The 18,801-nt window shown below is 41.1% G+C and overlaps 1 protein-coding gene and 1 long non-coding RNA gene across 2 annotated transcripts in view; one reads left to right on the top strand and one right to left on the bottom strand.

Moving 5' to 3' along the window:
- Positions 1–3,229: 3,229 nt before the first annotated feature.
- LOC308177337 lies at positions 3,230–6,034 on the bottom strand. Its single transcript, XR_013939017.1, has 2 exons — positions 5,888–6,034; positions 3,230–5,179 (listed from the first exon to the last, which is right to left on the bottom strand). It is a non-coding gene; the product is annotated as an uncharacterized lncRNA (long non-coding RNA).
- An 85-nt stretch (positions 6,035–6,119) lies between these two features.
- The window catches only part of USP12 (ubiquitin specific peptidase 12), a 38,771-nt gene continuing 26,089 nt past the window's right edge, over positions 6,120–18,801 (top strand). Inside the window, exons 1-2 of the mRNA XM_080554290.1 lie at positions 6,120–6,451; positions 17,552–17,632. Coding sequence (XP_080410416.1) covers positions 6,404–6,451; positions 17,552–17,632 — 129 coding nt within the window. The 5' untranslated portion in view covers positions 6,120–6,403. The remainder of the gene's footprint in view (positions 6,452–17,551; positions 17,633–18,801) is intronic.

Genomic DNA, 18,801 nt, shown 5'->3' on the forward strand with positions numbered 1-18,801 from the left:
AAACTGAAGTGAGTTGATAACAATGGTTCCCCTGGTGCCTGTGTCAAGGATCAAATCCATTTAAACTTTTTTTTTAATTCCATAATAGAAAGTTTTTTGATACAATATTAAACAGCCTTATGTCTAGATATACTTGTGGCCCTATTTCTCCAAAGAATTCTGCAGAGGCCTCTGCAGATGTTCAGAACAATGTCAAAAAGCACACGGTTGCTGTTTCCATCCCTAGCTCGCGTACTTTCATATTGAGATCATGGAGACCTGAACTATACACATTTCTCTTGCAAAATATGATGCCATCTTTCAAAAACATTATTGTTGTATAAATGGACTCTTTTTCTAAGAATGACTGCATTACTCTCAGGCAGAATTCCACCTTATTTTAGGATTCTGGAGAATCAAAGCGGGATAACATTTTAGAAATCTACTGTTAATTTCAGCACGAATAAATTCTTTTATTTTACATTTTTGTTGGACACCTCTCTTACTAATGTGTATTTTAACTTCTGTTGGTAGAAATTTGTATTCAGTTTAGTAGTGTATTTTATTTTCTCTTTTATACTTTTAACTTTTTGGATGCTGGTAATCCTTTGTGTAATAAAAGGTTAATTGTTTGCCAGCTATATATATGGCAAGGTGCCCAGTATCAGCTGAGCTGTAAAAAATGCAGGCACCCAAGTATCTTCATCTGTGAACTCTGCAAGAAACAAATATTACTCTCTGCTTAAAAACAAAGCCACACTGATTGAGGAAAGCTTCGATCCTCTGAAATTATCATAAGGTATAAATCATTGTGAGCCAGTTTTACTTTGCCAGAGAACTCTCCTTCACCAGTTTTTTCTGTTTACAAAATTGGCCCAATAATGATTACTTCTCATACCTCTTTGTAAAATATTCCGGGATTTACTGATGAAAAGTGGTAAGGAACAAAATAATATTTGTCTTTAGTGCAAGTATAGTTTTCATAATTTTCCATAGTTTGTACAGTTTTCTGTGATAATTTATTAATACCTTGTTTGTGATTATAACTAAGATTGAATTAATTCTTTTGAAACTATGAATAAAATGTATCACCTCACCTGTTTTAAGTATTTGCCTGGATCCTCCCATATTCACTTAGCCAACCATCACCCCTCTGTCACGGCTCCCACAGAGCATATTCAGCTGCTCTGAAAAGTATTTTATTTCTGAAAATGTACCAACAACATAGTTTACAAAGATTAATCTACTAATCTAGATATTTAACTTTCTGTCGGTGAATACAAGATAATTTGATATGACTTTTAAAATACGTTTCCTGTTTGTCTCTGCTGTTCCCAACAAGGATCCAATTTCACTCACATAATGGGTTAAGATTCCAGTTCTGTATAATTTGTATTCAGCTTCAGGTTTTCTTGGACTTGTGACATACAAGTTGAGGAAAAATTCTTTCATGTCTCACTCTACTACCTCGTAGCACAAATCCTGTAACACCTGTTGCCCACAAGGTAAGGTGTATCTCCAGAGCAGGGCTGGTTACTCTACCACGAGGATGGCGGATGACCTTCACTGGGTTATGTGTCAGTAAAAGTCCAGACGGTGAAGTCAGATGGTCTTTTTGCAAGGACTAGAACCCCGTGCTATCATGTCTGGATCTAAAATTAAGCTTCCAGAACAAATAAAGAGTTTCATACACAAAGCAGCCTCTTCTGACCTCAAAGCTGACTGCTGTGGGCAAGAGGTTGGACAAGAGACCTCCAGAGGTCCCTTCCAACCTGAATTATCCTATGGTCCTATTAGGTTATGATCTTGTGAGCATACTACACACCGGTCTGACAACAGACACAATATGTCTGCATTGAGACACTGCAGCAATAGTCTGACTGCTCGGTGGTTTGACTGGTTAGCAGACAGGGTGAGCAGATTCATGGGACCAATCCTGTTGTCAGCCAACATGAATAAAAACCTGACGTGCCCCAGACTCGGCAAAACCACCTGCAGTTGCAGATAGACGATACGGGAACAAACATACCTGTATACCATGCCTACTCTTCAATTTTTCAAGCCAACCTACACGCACACACCCTCGAGTAAGCTGGGCTCCTGCCAAACCAGGAAATTATGAAACACGGAGAGGCATGGGGTGAGCAGAAGCAGTTTGTACCTGTCATGTTTTCTCTTTGCTCGTCTGTGTCTGTTGGTGCCTCCCTATTTTTGGATTGTAAACTCTTCAGGGGATTGAACAGATTTTCTCTCCATGTCTTATAGAGGGACTGACGAGGCAAAGGGCTCTGGCCTCTGAGTTGTGTCTCCAGGTGTCATGGTAATTCAAATATTATATAATAACAACAACCACCATGTAGTATGAGAGACTTTAAGGGCAGGGAACTAATTCTATCTGTTCAACTAATACATTTCTGTGAGAAAAGCACCTATTCTTTAGCTGAAACTCTTAGGAGATACTGAAAGCAGCATTTCTCTCAGCAGCATATCCCAACCATTAATGTCATCCACCACTGTTTAAAAAAGTGTGTAATTTCTAATTCTAATTTGTCTGATTTCAGTTTATAGATTTTTTTTTTTCTTGTTATGCCTCTCACCGTGCAAGATTAAAGATCTCTGTGGTCACCTCCCAGTCTTCTTTTTGATAACGCAGGCAGATCGTGTCCTTTAAGTCTCTCCACATAAAGAATTTTCTCTGGCCTCAAACAACCTCTCAGCATTCTTTTGACAACAAGGACACCAGATGCTGGTGCAGTGTTACCACAAAAATCTCACCAATGCCACATGCAGAGACAAAACAACATCTCTTGCTTCTTGCCACATCCCTGGTTATATAGCCAAAGATTCCACTATTTATCTATACTGTAACATTAGACTAGAAACTGATTTTTGCTGGCTTGGCCCCTGTGAATTCAGTCACTGCTCTCCATAACACAGCTCATCTCTGCAGGCATGACCTGTTCACTGTATTTTTGAGTAACTCTACTTGTGCCTACATTTGAATGGAATGAATTTACCAAGCAATACAGATCTTACGATAACTCCGACCTTAACTTAATTTTCCATTTAGCCACTCCTTTTCCTCAGAGCACATCAGTTTTGCTTTCCCATAGCTGAAAATCCTAATACATCTATCTGTTTTCCTCAGAATTAAAACGGACCATCCTTGTGCTCTCCTGAGAAGTTTCACCCTTCAGAGCTGCTGCTCAGTGGATGCCACCTTCCAGTTTCCTGAATAACCTGAAGTCTGTTCTCCTAAAGCGCAGGGTCTGCAATCTGTTGCTCTCCTTCCTCAGGATCATGAACACCACTCCTGGCCAAGGCTTTTATCACCAAGCCACTGATTGCCACATCCCCTGGTTCTTCCTTGCTAACGTGGCAGATCCAGCTGTGGTTGGCCCATCCACTATCAATAAATCATCCCTGATGCCCTTCAGAAATCATGACTGCTTGCACTGTGATGTGTTGTGCTTGTAGCAGATGTCAGGTAGGCTGAAATCCCCCCAAAACCCAGGGTCTGTGATCAGAGACTTCCTCAAATCCTTTAAAGAAGGCTTAATTTGCCTAATGAGGTAATCTGTACCAAACTCCCACCACATCACCCCTGCAGAGCTCTGGTTTCCCAGGCTGTAGGCGTTTGTGCACATACCCTTGAGATGGGTGGCCTCTCACACCCTGTTTCATCGTCCCTGAGGTCTCTCTTATTCCCAGCATGCTGCACCATTTTCTTACCGCCCATGACCACCATTTCTTCTCTTCCCCGTGCATCATAGCCTCCCTCCCCTGTTGTCCCCAGCTGAAAGTTCTCCTGTCCACGCTGGCTGGCCGGTTCGCAAAGATGCCCTTGTCTTACTTCATCAGGTGGATCTTGTCTCTCCCCAAGGATACAAGATATGGCTGATATCTTCTCTCAGACAGGGTTAGTTACCATCCTGATCTACATGCATGACAGCAACTCTGTAGCCCTTCTCAAAGCTCTTTCTCCTCAAGTATGCACACACACACACACAATCCTAGGTCTATCCTACCTAAACCAGTCAAAATAATGGAATATTTAACTTTAAATTCCAATTGTGACAACTAAGTGTTAACATCCAATCATTTCCTCACATTTTAATGGGCAGTGAAAGCGTTTCTGTATTCAGTTCTCTATGGCCTGTACGGTTCCACTCGATGCCACTTAATTGGTTGCAAACTGAATTATCTCCCAGATAACCTTGTAGATTTCTGCAACAGTGCAATCACATTTTGCACTTTTGCTTTGGGGAGACAGCATCCTGTCATACAGTCCTTGTGTCATTTTTTGAACACTTTGTCCTCTCCGGGTTACACAGGATAATCTCTTGTAGCATGCCTAATACTGTAAAAAGTCTTATCACATATGGATCTTGCAGCTTTGTATTTCAATATATGAATTGCTGGATATCTGATGGCTTGATGTGTCTAGCTGGTCAAATATCCTCTCTTGGTCTTTTTGCTCATGGGTGGCCAATCCACTTCTTTTGTTTCTATTTCTCATTCCCTTGATGCTGTCCTCCCCCATTGTTTCTGTGGCAACAGTTTCTGAATGTAGTCATCCAAGAGGTATTCATTTTCTCAAATACTGTACTTATGAAATACACACTTCTGGACCATGTCTATTATATAAAAGAAATGCTTGAGGATATCTCAGGTTGCAATAAATAGCTCAGATATAAGCCTTTTGAAAGACATATTTACGTTTCACATGAAGGAAAACTTAATCTTTATTTCCATTAATTTAGTTGCTACAAAATGTTTACTTCTGAAGACCATAGAATCACAGATATATATTTTAATAGCTATAAATTTAAATTATCTTTTTTTTTTTTTTACAGTGATGTCTTTATGATCTAGGCCCTACTAGGCATTTATCATTAATAATAATGCATCCCAATCTGCTATATGTTTCCCATATGTGAAAAAAGACAGGGTGAGACATAGCTAATTTTAGGCCTCCTTAATGCAGATATTAACATCTTGGACTAGTCATCCAGATTTCCATTGTAGTCCTCAGACAAACAGGCACATGTAGAAGATGATTCATCTCGTTCCCAAGCAAACATCTTAAAACAGTTGATATAAATGTCTGTTCTACAGGTCAACTTGATTTTGGAGATGTCTGAGGCTGGGATGGTCAAATCCCAGACTCGGTGAAAGCAAAGAGCTGTTAATCTAGAGGCTGATTAAGAAAAAGGAAAGAAGAGAAGATTTCAAACGTTTGTCCTATGTGCTTGACCCTCCACACCCCTCTTCCCATGAGGGACCCTTTAGTAATGGCTCTGACAAACAACCGCTGCTTGGAAGCCAGAAGTCACTCCAAAGTTACCCTGGCATTAGAGTGATGCAGTTGACAGGAGAGATGAGTTTTCTTAGCTCAATTTTTAATTTGCTTTTGCTGCTTAGCTGGGATTTATGCCTAATTCCATTCTCCCCACCTCCCCAGGCTGCAAGGTGACCGCTTCTTTCCGTGGAAGCAGGTCAGCACCCACACCAAGGAAGCTGCTTGCTCGTCCTCACTCCCCTCAGTTCAATTCCTCCCTGTTTCCTCCCCATGCCGAGTCTGTTCCTCAGCAAATAAGAGCCAATTCAGATGATAAAATGAAACAGCCTCACTGATGCAGAATGTGGCTGTAGACTTCACCACCAAAGAACAAAAACAAACACACAGAACCCAAGAGGCAGGCACACTTCACCACCAAAAAATACAAAAAAAAAAAAAAAGGAAAAAAAAAAAAAGAAAACCAAACCCAATGGGTGGAAAGGTGACATAGCTCCATAGAAACCTCCCCATACAGCAGAGCAACCCCTAGAATTGCACCCAGCAACCCATAGAACTGAAACCTATGGGCAGATACAAAAAAAAATAATAAAAAACGGGTTGAAACACCAAGAAGTGTAGCGCCTGGAGCGCTGCGAGCAGCCGCCAAGAACCCTCGCGCCCACCCCAAGCCCACCGCCGCCATCTTGGCGGGCGACGGTCCCGGGTGAGGCGCTGGGCTCCACGCCCCCCTTTTCTCCCCTCTGCGCATGCGTGCCCGGCAGCTCCCGGAGGGGGCGTGGCCAAGGCGGAGGGGGCGTGGCCAGCGAGCCGGCGGGGCGGGGCGGGGAGGGGCGGGGCCGCGCGAGCGAGCGTGCGCGCGTGCGTGTGCGGCGCCCGCCGGGAGCCGCGCGCCCTCGGCCGCCGTTGGGGCCGTTGGGGCCGTTGGGGCCGTGCGCGTCCCCGCGCGTCCCCGCGGCTGGCGGGGGGGGCGCGGGCTGCCCGCCCCCCGCAGCCTTCATCCTCCTCCTCCTCCTCCTCCTCCTCCTCCTCCTCCTCCTCCTCCTCCTCTTCTTCCCTCTGCCCGGCCCGGCCCGGCCCGGCTCGGCTCGGCGCTGTGATTGGGCGGAAGATGGCGCTGGGCGGATGGAAATCCTAATGACAGTCTCCAAAATCGCCTCCATCTGTACCATGGTGAGCCGGGGGGAGAACTGGGGCTGGGGCTGGAGCTAGGATTGGGATTGGGGCTGGGGTTGGGATTGGGGCTGGGATTGGGGCTGGGGTTGGGGCTGGGGCTGGGGCTGGGGCTGGGGCTGGGGCTGGGGTTGGGGTTGGGATTGGGATTGGGGCTGGGGTTGGGGCTGGGGCTGGGGCTGGGGTTGGGGTTGGGGCTGGGGTTGGGGTTGGGCTGCTTTTGGGGAGCAGCTTGTTCCCCCAAAGCAAGGCAAAGCTGGGATGGGGGAGCCTCAGGACGCTGCCTCGGGTGGCTTGGTGGCAGGCAGGAGTGCTGAGGGTGCCTTCCTTCCGCTGGTCCCCTCGGTGGCGGTCCCCATCTCTCAGAGCACTTTGATAATGCTATGGGGCCGAGAGAGGCTGTTGGCAGGCGGGTGCTGCGCTGGGTACCTGGAGGAGTGGTGGCATCCCACACGTTGGGTGTCACTATCTTCATAGCTCTCTTGACAGAAGCAGCCACGCAGAGGTGGAGAGGCTCTCCTGGAGTTCCTTCGTAATGATGGGTGGGGAGCTCAGTAGGTTGACCGATGAGGGAATGCTGAATTTAGGGAAGGAAACATCCCTTAGTCAGTAGAAGTCACTACAAGTCGTGGAAGAGATGTGTCGGCACGTCAGGGTTTATCATGTTCTTTTCTAACTCTTCCATGGACAAATCAAACCCCCAAATCTGTTTCCACAGGGGAGGAGATGGCTAAGGGGAAAAACGCACTCTGTCATCCCATTTGTTAATTTGCTGAATTGGGATTATAATGTATCGTAATGTCAAGCAGTGGGAAATGCTGATGCATGCATAACTGGAAACTGATTTATGATTTTCATAAATCTTACGGCAAAGAGTCTTTAATATCTCCAACAGGCAATTCGGAGTTGGCCTCTGAGAATTTGGAATGAGTGGCCATAAGCCCGTGGGGTGGGGTTGCTCAGGTGGTTGCTGATCAGCTGGAGTAGTGTTCTTTGCGACATGGGAGATCACTTCTTTTCATTTGGACTCGGAGGGCCGGACTTCCTGAGCTCACGAGCTGTCCACCAAGATCTTCTTGGGACCAAATGTAGGACCAGGAGTTTTCATTCTCTGAAGCAGTTACGTTTCAGGTTAAGACTGTTGAGGAGCCAAAGTGATCCTTGAGCCAGGACAATCTGGTTGTGCTGCAGTTGTAGCTAACTCATTTTTACCTACGGTTGACCACTGGCTGTTGTGTCAGCATAGGTTCAGTGCTGGTCCCCTGTTTTAGGTCCAGTATGGGATGCCACTTCTCTGCTTATCACAGTGTGAAAGTAGGTCTGGATTGGCCTGGCAGCTAGTTGCAGGTTATTCTGTATCCGTGGTTATTAGAAATGACATCTCACTGGCATGCAGGTCAATACCTAAACAAGTCTTTCAACTAAGAATTTTATGATTAACTAAAGCGTCTGTACCCGTGAACCTGAAATTCTGATGTCAATTAGATATTCTGTGTCCTGTCGTAATCATGTGCACTGAGGTGGATAAACTCTGGGCATAAGATTTTTCCTATGCCTTTCTGATGCTTAAGCTTTAATAGTACTGTGAGACTCGGGATAGCTAGAATAGGATGTAAAAGTTTGGCACTAATTTATATAGGATTGTGCTTATAAATATTTCAGTAAAGATAGTGAGAAGAAGCAGTTGATATTCACTTTGGAGTTGTCCAGAATGACTCCTTTAATTTTCAGTCATATAGTAATTGTGCTTAAGCATTAATTTTTCAAAACCAAAAAGGAATATAAATGCTGAGTAATACTTTTTTTTTTTTTTTTTCCCCTGGCAATTCTTCTTTGTGTCAACCCACCATCTGATACGCTCTCAGCAGCTTTATGAAAATTCTCACAAGGTTTCCCTACCTTTTGCCCATGCCTCTTAAAAGAATTCTCAGGTTGTTGCTTCCCGTCTTCTATTTGGATAGTACAAAACCAGTAACAGGTACTTTTTGCCAAGAGACGGTGCTTACACAAACCTAACACATACGTACACCTGCAGTCTGGAGCGATGTTGAAGAAGCTCTTCCATCTCAGTCCCACGTTTTATGGCTTCTTTTTTTTTTGTATCCAAATTAGTTTAACTTCTGCTCACTCACTAATATTTAATGCACTTTATCCTTGTTGTTCAAGCTCTGAACACTGGAAAGTAATAAACCAGGTTTTCCAGCACTGGCAGGTTGTGTGGATACAGTGAAGAGTGATAATGTCCAGGGTTTTTACTCTGTTTGCCACAGTGCCTTCAGAGATGATCTTGCAGGAGCACGCTCTGTCTACAAAGGGGACTTTTTTTCTTCATTAGTTTGTTATCTATACTTCAGTGTTCACATCAATTATGCCAGAGCTCTTCCCGTAGTACTGTTTTCTACTGTTCTACCCCTTTGGGGTTCTCTGGACTTCTCTCTGTATCACAACTCTCGTGTTGTAATAAGTCTTAATTACATGGCTGGAGATCGTGGAAGAGCACTGGAAAACACCTTTGCTCTTGAGTGGTTTAGTCACTGTTCTTGTTGCAAAACGAATGAGGTTATAAGGTGGGCTTTGTTGTTGATTTTGATGTCTTTGCAGTAGAAGTAGAAGCTGGCCTTTTACCCTCAACCCCACATTGAACTGCAATCAAAGTCTTACCTGACTGAATGATACCGGGTTTTTAATGCATTTCTGGGAAGTGGTAAAATAACCCATGTTAACTGCAGCAAGATGTGCCCCGAGCTATCCTCACCGTAAAGTAAAGGTTCAATCTAGTCCTTCTGACTTTTGCTTTTGCTGTCTAGAGTCCAGCAGGCACTTATCATCGGGTGGAAGGTATCAAGCCTTCTAGTGGCTGAAGTAAGGAGAGGACAGAAGTTACCTTTGTAGTTTAAACGGTGTCGGTCTCAGACATAGAGAAGGAAGTTAGGATAGTAGCAGTACTTGTTTTTCTGTGTTTCTTCCAGAAACTGGTTGATTACGTTAGCATGACCTGAAAAAGCTTAATGAAATTTACAAACTATGCTAATCTGTAAACTGTAGTGCTAGACACGAAAATATTTTGCTTAATGTTTCAGGTATTTGTCTAAACGATCCTTCTCTGTCTGCTAGTTTAACATTTTATATACAGGGTCAGTGTGCTTGGCCATTGAATGTCTTCAGTTAATTCAGACCCCCAAACTGACATCGAACACATAATTTGTAGTAAATCTGGCTTTTATAATGTCATAGTGTGTTCTGCGTGAGGAGTATGCGCATGTCTTACAGTCCGAATTTTTGTTTTTAGGCTTGTTTTTGAAAGTAGTAAGACTTGTGGAATCACACTGAATGCCTGGCTGTTGTCCTTTTCCTGCCTGCCTTTTTATCCCACCTCTTGCCCGTTTCAGTCCCGTTTGACAAGGGAGAAGATGTCTCAGAGATATTTGAGTTCATACACGCATGTGGGGAAAGGCTGCTTAGGGGAACAGCCCCTGTCAGTGCCTTGCTGAGGGAAGGCCGTGGTGCAGCCTTACCTCAGATGTCGTGGTGCAGAGGCTTTATAAAACACTTAATTGCAGCTTATAGTTAACTCTGAGGTAGGTGTACATACACAGGCTTCATTACTGCTCAAGAAGCTATTTGTTTACAATAGGTTTTTCAAGCCTGATTGTGAAATCCTTACTTAATGTAAATTGATGTTTGCCACAGTTTGCAGTCAGCTAGAAATGGCCGTCCCGTACTCACTCCTGTTCCTTTGGTCTGCGCCGTCTCCGCCGAAGCACAAATTATAATATATAATGTATAATGTAATTGATAATCAGTTTAACAGATTCCACAGAAAAGTGTGAGGGGCACTCATGCTGGAAGAAGCAAGTAGCAGCAAGGAAGGAAGCTCAAAGAGAGAAGGTGATAGGAAGGAAAGCAGAAGGTGAGAGGGCTAAAGTAAAGTAGCGCAGAGGAATTAGCAGCGCTGTGGCGTTCCTTATCCGGCTGTTTGCCCTGCTTATGTAGCAGGGCTGGCAAGAAACAACATGAAGAACATGTGCTGCCTCCCAGCCGCTCCGCTGCTCTCTGGCACCGTGGCCTGGACCCGCCTCATCGGCGGGCTGGAGCGCTCAGGCACGGGTTTTGTTGCAGGGCACGTTCAGTTTTGGAGAAATGTGTGTTAGACAGTTAGGTTAAGAGCTTAAACTGCTGCAGGGAGGTTCACTCATCGGTTGGATTTCTAATTGGGAGAGCTTTTCATGATGAATATGACACTAAGAGTCAAGCTGTGGTTGTGGCATTTGTCATCATCATTCTTGCAGATGTAACGTTATTGTACAGTAATAAAAGAGAAGTCTACACATTTGCTCTTTAAAATACTGGGTTTATGGCACTGCTTAATACGCCAATTAATTTGGACAAATTTGACTCTAAATACATAGAAAACAAATGTCAAATACGAGACATGAAGAAAAAAGTACTGAAGTTGTGTAGCTATAAAGCAGTATTTGTCCCAGCACAGAGGATTACTTAGTTTGCATATTACGTAGTTGGATAATTTCAAGTATATAAATGTTTCTTTGTCTTTTTACTTGTATGCAAACATACATTCATTTTGCACATTCTAAGCATGCAGAAACGATAAAATACAAACTTGGACTCTCGTCTTTCCAACAGCGAGAATTTTTATCTGTGTCAGTGGGACCAGCTGATCCCATTACTACATAAAGCTTGATTATTCAGATTGGTCTTTTAAGTAGTCTTTGTTACTTTTTAAACTAGCAAAACAACAATTAAGACTTAATGAATGTCTTAATTTGCATTAAGCCTTGTAGGAATGATTCTGTTAAAATGTTGTAAAAGGCTTACTGCCCATGAATTGACATTCTTTGTTTTTCTCTTTCAAATCTGTTGAAGGAAGGAGGAAGATGAACGGCCTGTATTGGAGTAACTTTTGTTTTCCTGGTTTAGGAAGTTTCATAGATTAAAATGCTTTTAACAAAGGACATACTTCAAATAAAATCTATCTGATCTTTAAAAAACAAAACAACAAAAAAACAACCCTAGATAACTTTTGTAGTGTATAACCAGAATGAGTTATTAACATAAATGATGTATTAGCATAAATACGTTGAAGTGGTGTATTAACATAAATATTCCAGAACTGGAAAACATTTTTTTTTTAACCATTTTTTGTAAATTCAAGATTTTAAATAAGTACATGAAAATAGGAAATTATGAAAGCAACAATTTTTTTATTAAACAGGATTTTTTGTGGATTAAAAGAGTGTTTGAAACACACTGTAGTGTGCAGTTTATTAAGAAAAGCATTTGAGCAAATGTGTTACTGTATTTTTTCCCCTCTGTTTTTTGGGTGATTAGGGGGTTTTTGTTTGTTTTCTGGTTGGTTGTTTTTTGTTTTGTTTTGCTTTAACATGGGGATAATGCTTTTAATTACCTGGTTATTTAGGCGGTGAAAGGTTTCTAAGGTCACCATCAGATCCTCGTTTAAATACATCTCACAGACTTCCTGTCTTGTCCATTAGTATAATTCAACTTTTAACTAGAAGTCTATGAAGGTAATAGTGTTGGCCTTTCAGGATCCTGCTTAGTAGGTGTCATAAGAGGTGTTGTATTGATACTAGCAAAAATCCATCTGATCAGAGGAACCTGAAGCAAAATCACCAGATCTCATAAACAGCATTATCTCGGGAATTTTCTGGAATTATACAAGATAAATACGGCTTACTGCGTTGGCAGTGTTTAATTTGTTGTGATATGCTTTCCTTCTGCTTTGAGGGTAACAGTCAAAATCCATATTTAAATGTGGCAGCAACCTGGGAAGAATTGCATCGTGGTGAAGATTCATTCCATGAAAGAGCTGAGCCCAGAGCCCTAATTCTTTGAGTCTCAGCTTCATATATGGGAGTAACTTAGGTTTGACTTAAGTGTTCAAAACAGAAGGAAGTATGACTGTCTGTCTGTCTGTCTGCCTGCTGTGAAGGAAAATGTGTTGCGTGTGCTCAGTGAGGCTCAAAAAGACAGGTGTGGTAGACGTAACGAATGGGAAGTGAAGGTAATTTTGTGCTGTGCAATCATCTTCCTTGCCTGTGCAGGGAAGTTTTACCATGGGCTCAATTAGACTATTGAGTTAATGCTATTGAGTATGATTAGAGTACGTAGGACTGTCTCAAATCAATTAGGCAAGGAAAAAACTAAAACTATTTGTAAGTATTTTAAAAGCACGAACTGAAGCTATCCAAATTAGATTATCAAGTCGCGTATTGCTAGAGCGTGTTCTTCTGCAAATAAAATAACTACAAGCATTACTGAAGCCCACTCAGCATATTGCACTTCTTCCTGGGCCAGAAACAATATTGTAAGAGATGTGTTTCCGTTTTGCTTTTTGTCCTGACTTATATAAATACATGGAAGAGTGTGAGTTTACATATTCTAGTAAAATATGACTTGAAGAGTAGAATTTTGTATTTCGTTTGCCATAGAAGATTCGATCAGTCACCATGCATTAATTAGTTTAGGCTGGGAAATTCTGTACACCTGCAATAGTGGCACAGACAAGGAAGCATCTTCTAATATATGGGGGGGGAAAAATGAAAGCACTATAGAATGAGTGTTTATATACTGAAATTTACTTTTACAAATTGTAAGTAAATTAATTTTATACTTGTATGTTATATTCTTGTTGAGGAAAACGTTGTTATTCCTGGTTACTGAATTTCTTACTTACTTGTAATGCCTTTCAGTCACTAGGAAGAATAAAGTTCTGGTCTGTGTTTTTCTTCTCTTTCACTTACCTATAGCTAAGTCGTGCTGGAAAATTTTGGCTTCTATATACACCTATGTAATGTGGTTAGTTATGTCAGTCACCTTTTTTCTTTGTTGTTCCTTGCCTCTTGGGGAAGGTGGAGAGTATTATAGGGAATGATCTAGCATAGAGCACGAATGAAGGGAGAAAGACATCTTCAGGACTTTGACAACAAATGTAAGTTTTGAGATAAGAAGTTTATTTTAATAAAAGTTCAGGCATTGGTTTTACTCAGGAAACTTACAACTCAGTAAAGTTACAGAATAAAACTATTACAGCAAACTACTGAGAAGAGGACCCACCATGTTATCAACTGATGTTTATTCTAGAAAGGGATAGATCAGCATCCCCCCTCCCTCCCGTAAGACTAACACCAGTATAATCTTCAAAGCACATTAGGCTGGTTGCGAGTCAATCTTTGTAAGAGAAGAGCTGTCTACTAGGCTGGGTGATAACAACAAGGTAGGACACATGAAAACTGGTAATGTTTGCCTGCTCACTGACATGTTTGTAGACAGTACTTCAATGCAGGGTAGCTTTTTTTTTTTCTTTTTTCTTTAGGCAAGTGCTGAGTGCCTTCACATTAGTGTTTCAGTGTGCACTTCTGAACTGATTCCTCCAGGCATCTGAATTTTACCATACTTTGGTTTACATCTTGAAGTCATCTTACTGTGCACAAATTAAATTCCTTTTGGTGGAAACTAAATCAAGCAGCATAGTTAAGCCACAGCTGAGTGTTCAGTCACAGAGCCAGTCTAAAACCAATCTGGCAAAAAACATCTGAAACTCAAATTGTGCGTATGTCAGATCATAAACACCCACTGATGTGCTTTACAGATCTGCTGCTGTAAGCTTATCCATATGTTAGCTGTTAGAATTACTACTTCTGAGACCCACTACTTGTGGCACCACAGAAGTGTGACCTCTGGGGCAGTGAGAGAAGGCAATGATGAAAGTGGAAATACTTAGCAATATTATTGCTTTAGCAAGTTGTTTTTTTTTTTTAAAAAAAAGGAAAAGAAAGGGAACCCGTCTTATATCTGCACTTTAGATTTTTTTTCTTTCTTGTTGAAATGCTCGATGTCAAGGATTTTTTTTTTTGTCCATTTTAGAACTTTTAGAGAACCTGTATCTGTAAAACGTGAAAATCAGGAGAATTAATTGTGTAAAGATACTACACTCTTCCAGCACTAGTTGTATGGGTTGTTCAGTGAGCCCCGAAAAGCAGAGAATCATTTTGGGATCTTCCCGTATCCCAGTTAGGTGGCAGAGGAAAAACTTTTATACTCTGCGTCATACATCATAGACTGAAATCTCCCAAGTCTAGATCCAAGTCTAGATCCATCTCTCATGGCTGATGTAAAAACATATGACTCCACTTCTGCTTGAAACCACTGCTGACCTTTTGTCTAAAAGATCATACGTTACCATAATATTTGGTGGTGTCACAGTGCTTCTCCGCGACATTCCCAAAGAAGCTGTGGATGCCCCATCCCTGGAGGTGCTCAAGGCCAGGCTGGATGGGGCTTTGGGCAACCTGGTGTGGTGGGAGGTGTTCCTGCCCATGGCAGGGGTTGGAGCTGGGTGGGCTTTAGGGTCACTTCCAACCCAAGCCATTCTGTGATCTGTATTTGATATATTATCAGCAGGGACTGATAATGTGTACGGTAACGTTAAATGGGAAACCTCTCAGAGTGAGGGATAGTTAGGTTTTAAAATAGTTCTTACGTGCCAGATGTGAGTATGCATTTCAGCACGCTCCTTCATGCTCCTGCTGCATGCTCTGTCCTCCCCGTCTGCAGCCAGCACACTGTTACTGCGTGGGGAGGAATGACATCCTCTTAAGACAGACAAAAAGAGGGGTGTAGAAGGAAGTCTGAGTAGCTTGTGGGTTTTTTTATATTGGTATCAAACATCCGTGCTGGTTTGTACTGATAAAACATTCATAATCAACCACATTCAAACAAAAGTAATGTCATGCTCTGAAGCTATGTGAACGTCTAAGCCTCGAATGAAACAGCCTTGAATAATCAGAAAACTGTACTGTTAGTATAGGCCTATCTTAGCACGTTTTACTTACTGACGAGTCAGGATCTTTATTGTGCTAGAAATCTAAATACAGTGGTCAGGTCTGTATGAAACAGAAACATCAAAGTTTATATCATAATATTCTCCCTTCCAAAGATAGAATAAAGTAGCTACTCCACCCTAGCTTTGAAAAGAGAAAGAATTTCCTAAACGCCTTGAATTTATTTTTAATGAAATAGAGGTTTTAACAATAGGATAAAAAGGCCTTCCTTTTTTTTCCCTATTTATTTGTAAATAATATCCACCTTGCCAGAACTCATGGGTGTATTTCAATAATACTGCAACACCAAATATTCAGAAGCCATGGAGCACTTTAATCTTAGATGAAGGTTTATACAACTTTTCCTCATCGTCAACGTCACCATTTGAGAACAGTTGTGAAATCCTAACTGCTATTTTTAATGCAGTTTTGTGATTTTGATTCAGTTTTATTGTTGTTATGTTCAGGGCCATTTGCTACATATTTTGTGTAAAAACAAACAAATAAAAAGAACTAGTTGGGAAGGAGTTGCATCTGCTTTTAAGATTCTTGATAGTATGTGCTATTTTAGATTCACTTAGGCTTGACTTTAGACTGGAATATCCATGCTTATGTGTTAGTTTATTAGAGGGTGTATATATATGGCAATGTTTTATGCAACAAAGGTTAGATATGTTTGCTTTTCACTAAAAGCATTCAGAGTGAGACCTCTAAAAAGTAAGTTATTTATTCTCTGAATTTTCCAAGCAGAGGTTTTTCTATCTCTAAATAATAATAAAAAAAAATTAAAAATCTCCTTCCTTTGAAATCCACTGTTTATTGCACCAGTTTAGTCTACAGCCATCAGCTGGAACGACAGAGTAACCAGAGTTACTTTCTCTGACTTCTCTTTGAGGATCAAAACCAACAGATTTGTTGGGCAAAGTCTGCAGCATTTCTAATGCACACCAAAGCTAGCTGTACTGTGCTGTCTTTTAATTTTACAAGTCAAAGTATTTAACAAAACAATTTAAACATTTTATATTTTTCATTTTAAGTGGAATCGTCCAGTCTGTTTGCTTCCTATGAACATCTGCATTTCTTAACTTTGTGTGAGATACATTGCTTGAGTATGAGAATTATGCTTGTTGAGGGGAGCACCATTTGACCTTTTATCATCTACTTTGTAATATTATATTAAAGTGATTGTTATTAAAGAAGCTACTCTGAAACAAATAAATATAGCACACCAACAGTGTAACTGCATAAAAATACACAAAAATGATGTAACTTACTTTGAGATGTTTTTGAACAGAATGCATTTGGAAACACATTATCTAAGGCGTTTTGGATTATGTAGAAATAAATTTCTGGTGGTGAAAGGGTGTTAGGTTCTTTATCATACGCATGTAAATATTATATTGTGGCACAGCTTCTCGCTGGGTGACCTGTCTGCTTTTAAGATCTGAGTGGAATGATTTTGTGGCCAATATAAACATCCTGAGAGTGCAAATCAACAGAGAACGCAAAGGACCGATTTTCCTGCATGCATGAGTACTGTTATCCTGCCTACAAACTTGTATTTGGATTAGGAAACAGACTAATTAAACATGTTTTCTTAATTTGGCATGTATGATTGTTGAGCTGGATCACAAACTCCACTTCTTCTACCCCTCTGGGGTACAAGCAGGAAGGTTTTTCATTCATTTTCTGTATTTAGTCTCTGATTTATTTTTGTCTTCCTCTCTCCTGATTAGAGGGATTGCTTCAGCATATGTAAATTCAGTAAAATCTAAGTTTTACAATCTGTCATCTGAAGATGCAGGTTTGGTGTAGCAAGGTCTACAGCTGTGACCAGTAATCTCGTGTGTGTGTGCACACAGGTAAATTGAAGTAAATCAGTGATTGCCTGGGGATAAAAACCTTTGAGCTAACTGTCTAGTATGCATATGTGAGAATCAGGATTGAAATATAATGTGAAATGCATAACTAATGTCTGTGCACGATACAGAACATAGCTTGAACAATGGCTCTTTTCCCCAGATGTGTGCTGTGGTCAGACTCATAATTGTGACTGTGTTTTTGATGTCTCTGATGTGTATGAGCTGCCACTCATGGCTGTAGTTGTTCATTTTACAATTTTCAGATCCAAGTCATTTATCCTTGCGAAAAAAACTCGCTAGATTTTTTTTCTCAAGCAGATGAACTCCCTGTGTACATAGTTGTAACACTAATGTTTTTCTGCTTTTGATTTTTCTAGGGCGCCAATGCCTCAGCTTTGGAGAAAGAGATTGGTCCGGAACAATTTCCAGTTAATGAACACTATTTTGGTTTGGTTAATGTAAGTTTCAGTTCCTAACACGATTGCTTTGAAATGCTGTGACTGGATTTGTTAAATTGCAAGACTGTGACTGAGTCGATAATTAAAACACTGAAAGATACAGCCATTGAATAGACACACTTACTGAAACGTATTTTAATTATTGTATTTGTTGAAATGTGTTACTGAAATAATAGTTGAAATTGGGCTAGTTACTTAATACTTTATTTCATTTTACTTATTGTAAGGTAGTTTTTAAACCACTTGCAGTTACGATGTAGAAGTATTAAAAAAATCTGTTTAGAATATATATCACGTAGTTGGTAATTTGCCAATCTAAGAGAATAAATACAGTAAAAGAAAAAATCTGTGAAGCTGTTGAAGGTATCAAGCTTTCACATCTGCTATTTTTATTGAGACGTAAAAAAAATAATACTGAGCCCAAAGGGGGAAGCAAGTGTGGAAAAACACACTGAATTGTTCAATTCATTTACTAGTTTTCAGGAATAATTTAAAATTTAATTTCTGGTGTTACCCATGAAAAGTATATCTTGTTATAAGTTGCATGATTCTGTCTGAAATAAATTATTAATGGCTTTATTTTGGGGGTTTTGGAAAGTATGTACTAAAACCAGGTGGATTTTACATGAGCTAGCATCTTCCTTTTTGTAGTGGAACTAATTACTTGTAGTGCTGTCCTGCTACCACAGCACATGTCTCTGCCTCTAGGTTCTTAGCACTGACATGGTTTAGGTGTCTAAAATCCCAGCATCCACTGGGCAGTCATTAAATGTTCTTACTGATAAGCTGCCTTAGATGCAGCTTAACTGCCATGACTTAAATTAGTAATTTATTCCTTTCCTGTGGAAGTTGAATTTTCTTCAAAATGATGCGTTGCGTTTTATTTTTATTTTTTATGAAAAGATGAAACAGAGGAGTTTAGCTGTTAATACTTACTGTAGGGGGTACACTGTTCCCCATAAGATTTTGCTCAGCCTGGAGAAGAGGAGGCTCAGGGGGATCTCATCCGTGTCCCTAAATCCCTGAAGGGAGGGTGCAGAGAGGCCGGAGCCAGGCTCTGCTCAGCGGTGCCCAGTGCCAGGACAGGAGGCCATGGGCACAGCCGGCCACCCAGGAGGCTCCCTCTGAGCACCAGGCAGCACTTCTGTGCTGGGCGGGTGTCCCTGCTT

The sequence above is a fragment of the Anser brachyrhynchus genome (assembly GCF_964034855.1).
Source record: "Anser brachyrhynchus genome assembly, chromosome: 1".
Lineage (NCBI taxonomy): Eukaryota > Metazoa > Chordata > Aves > Anseriformes > Anatidae > Anser > Anser brachyrhynchus.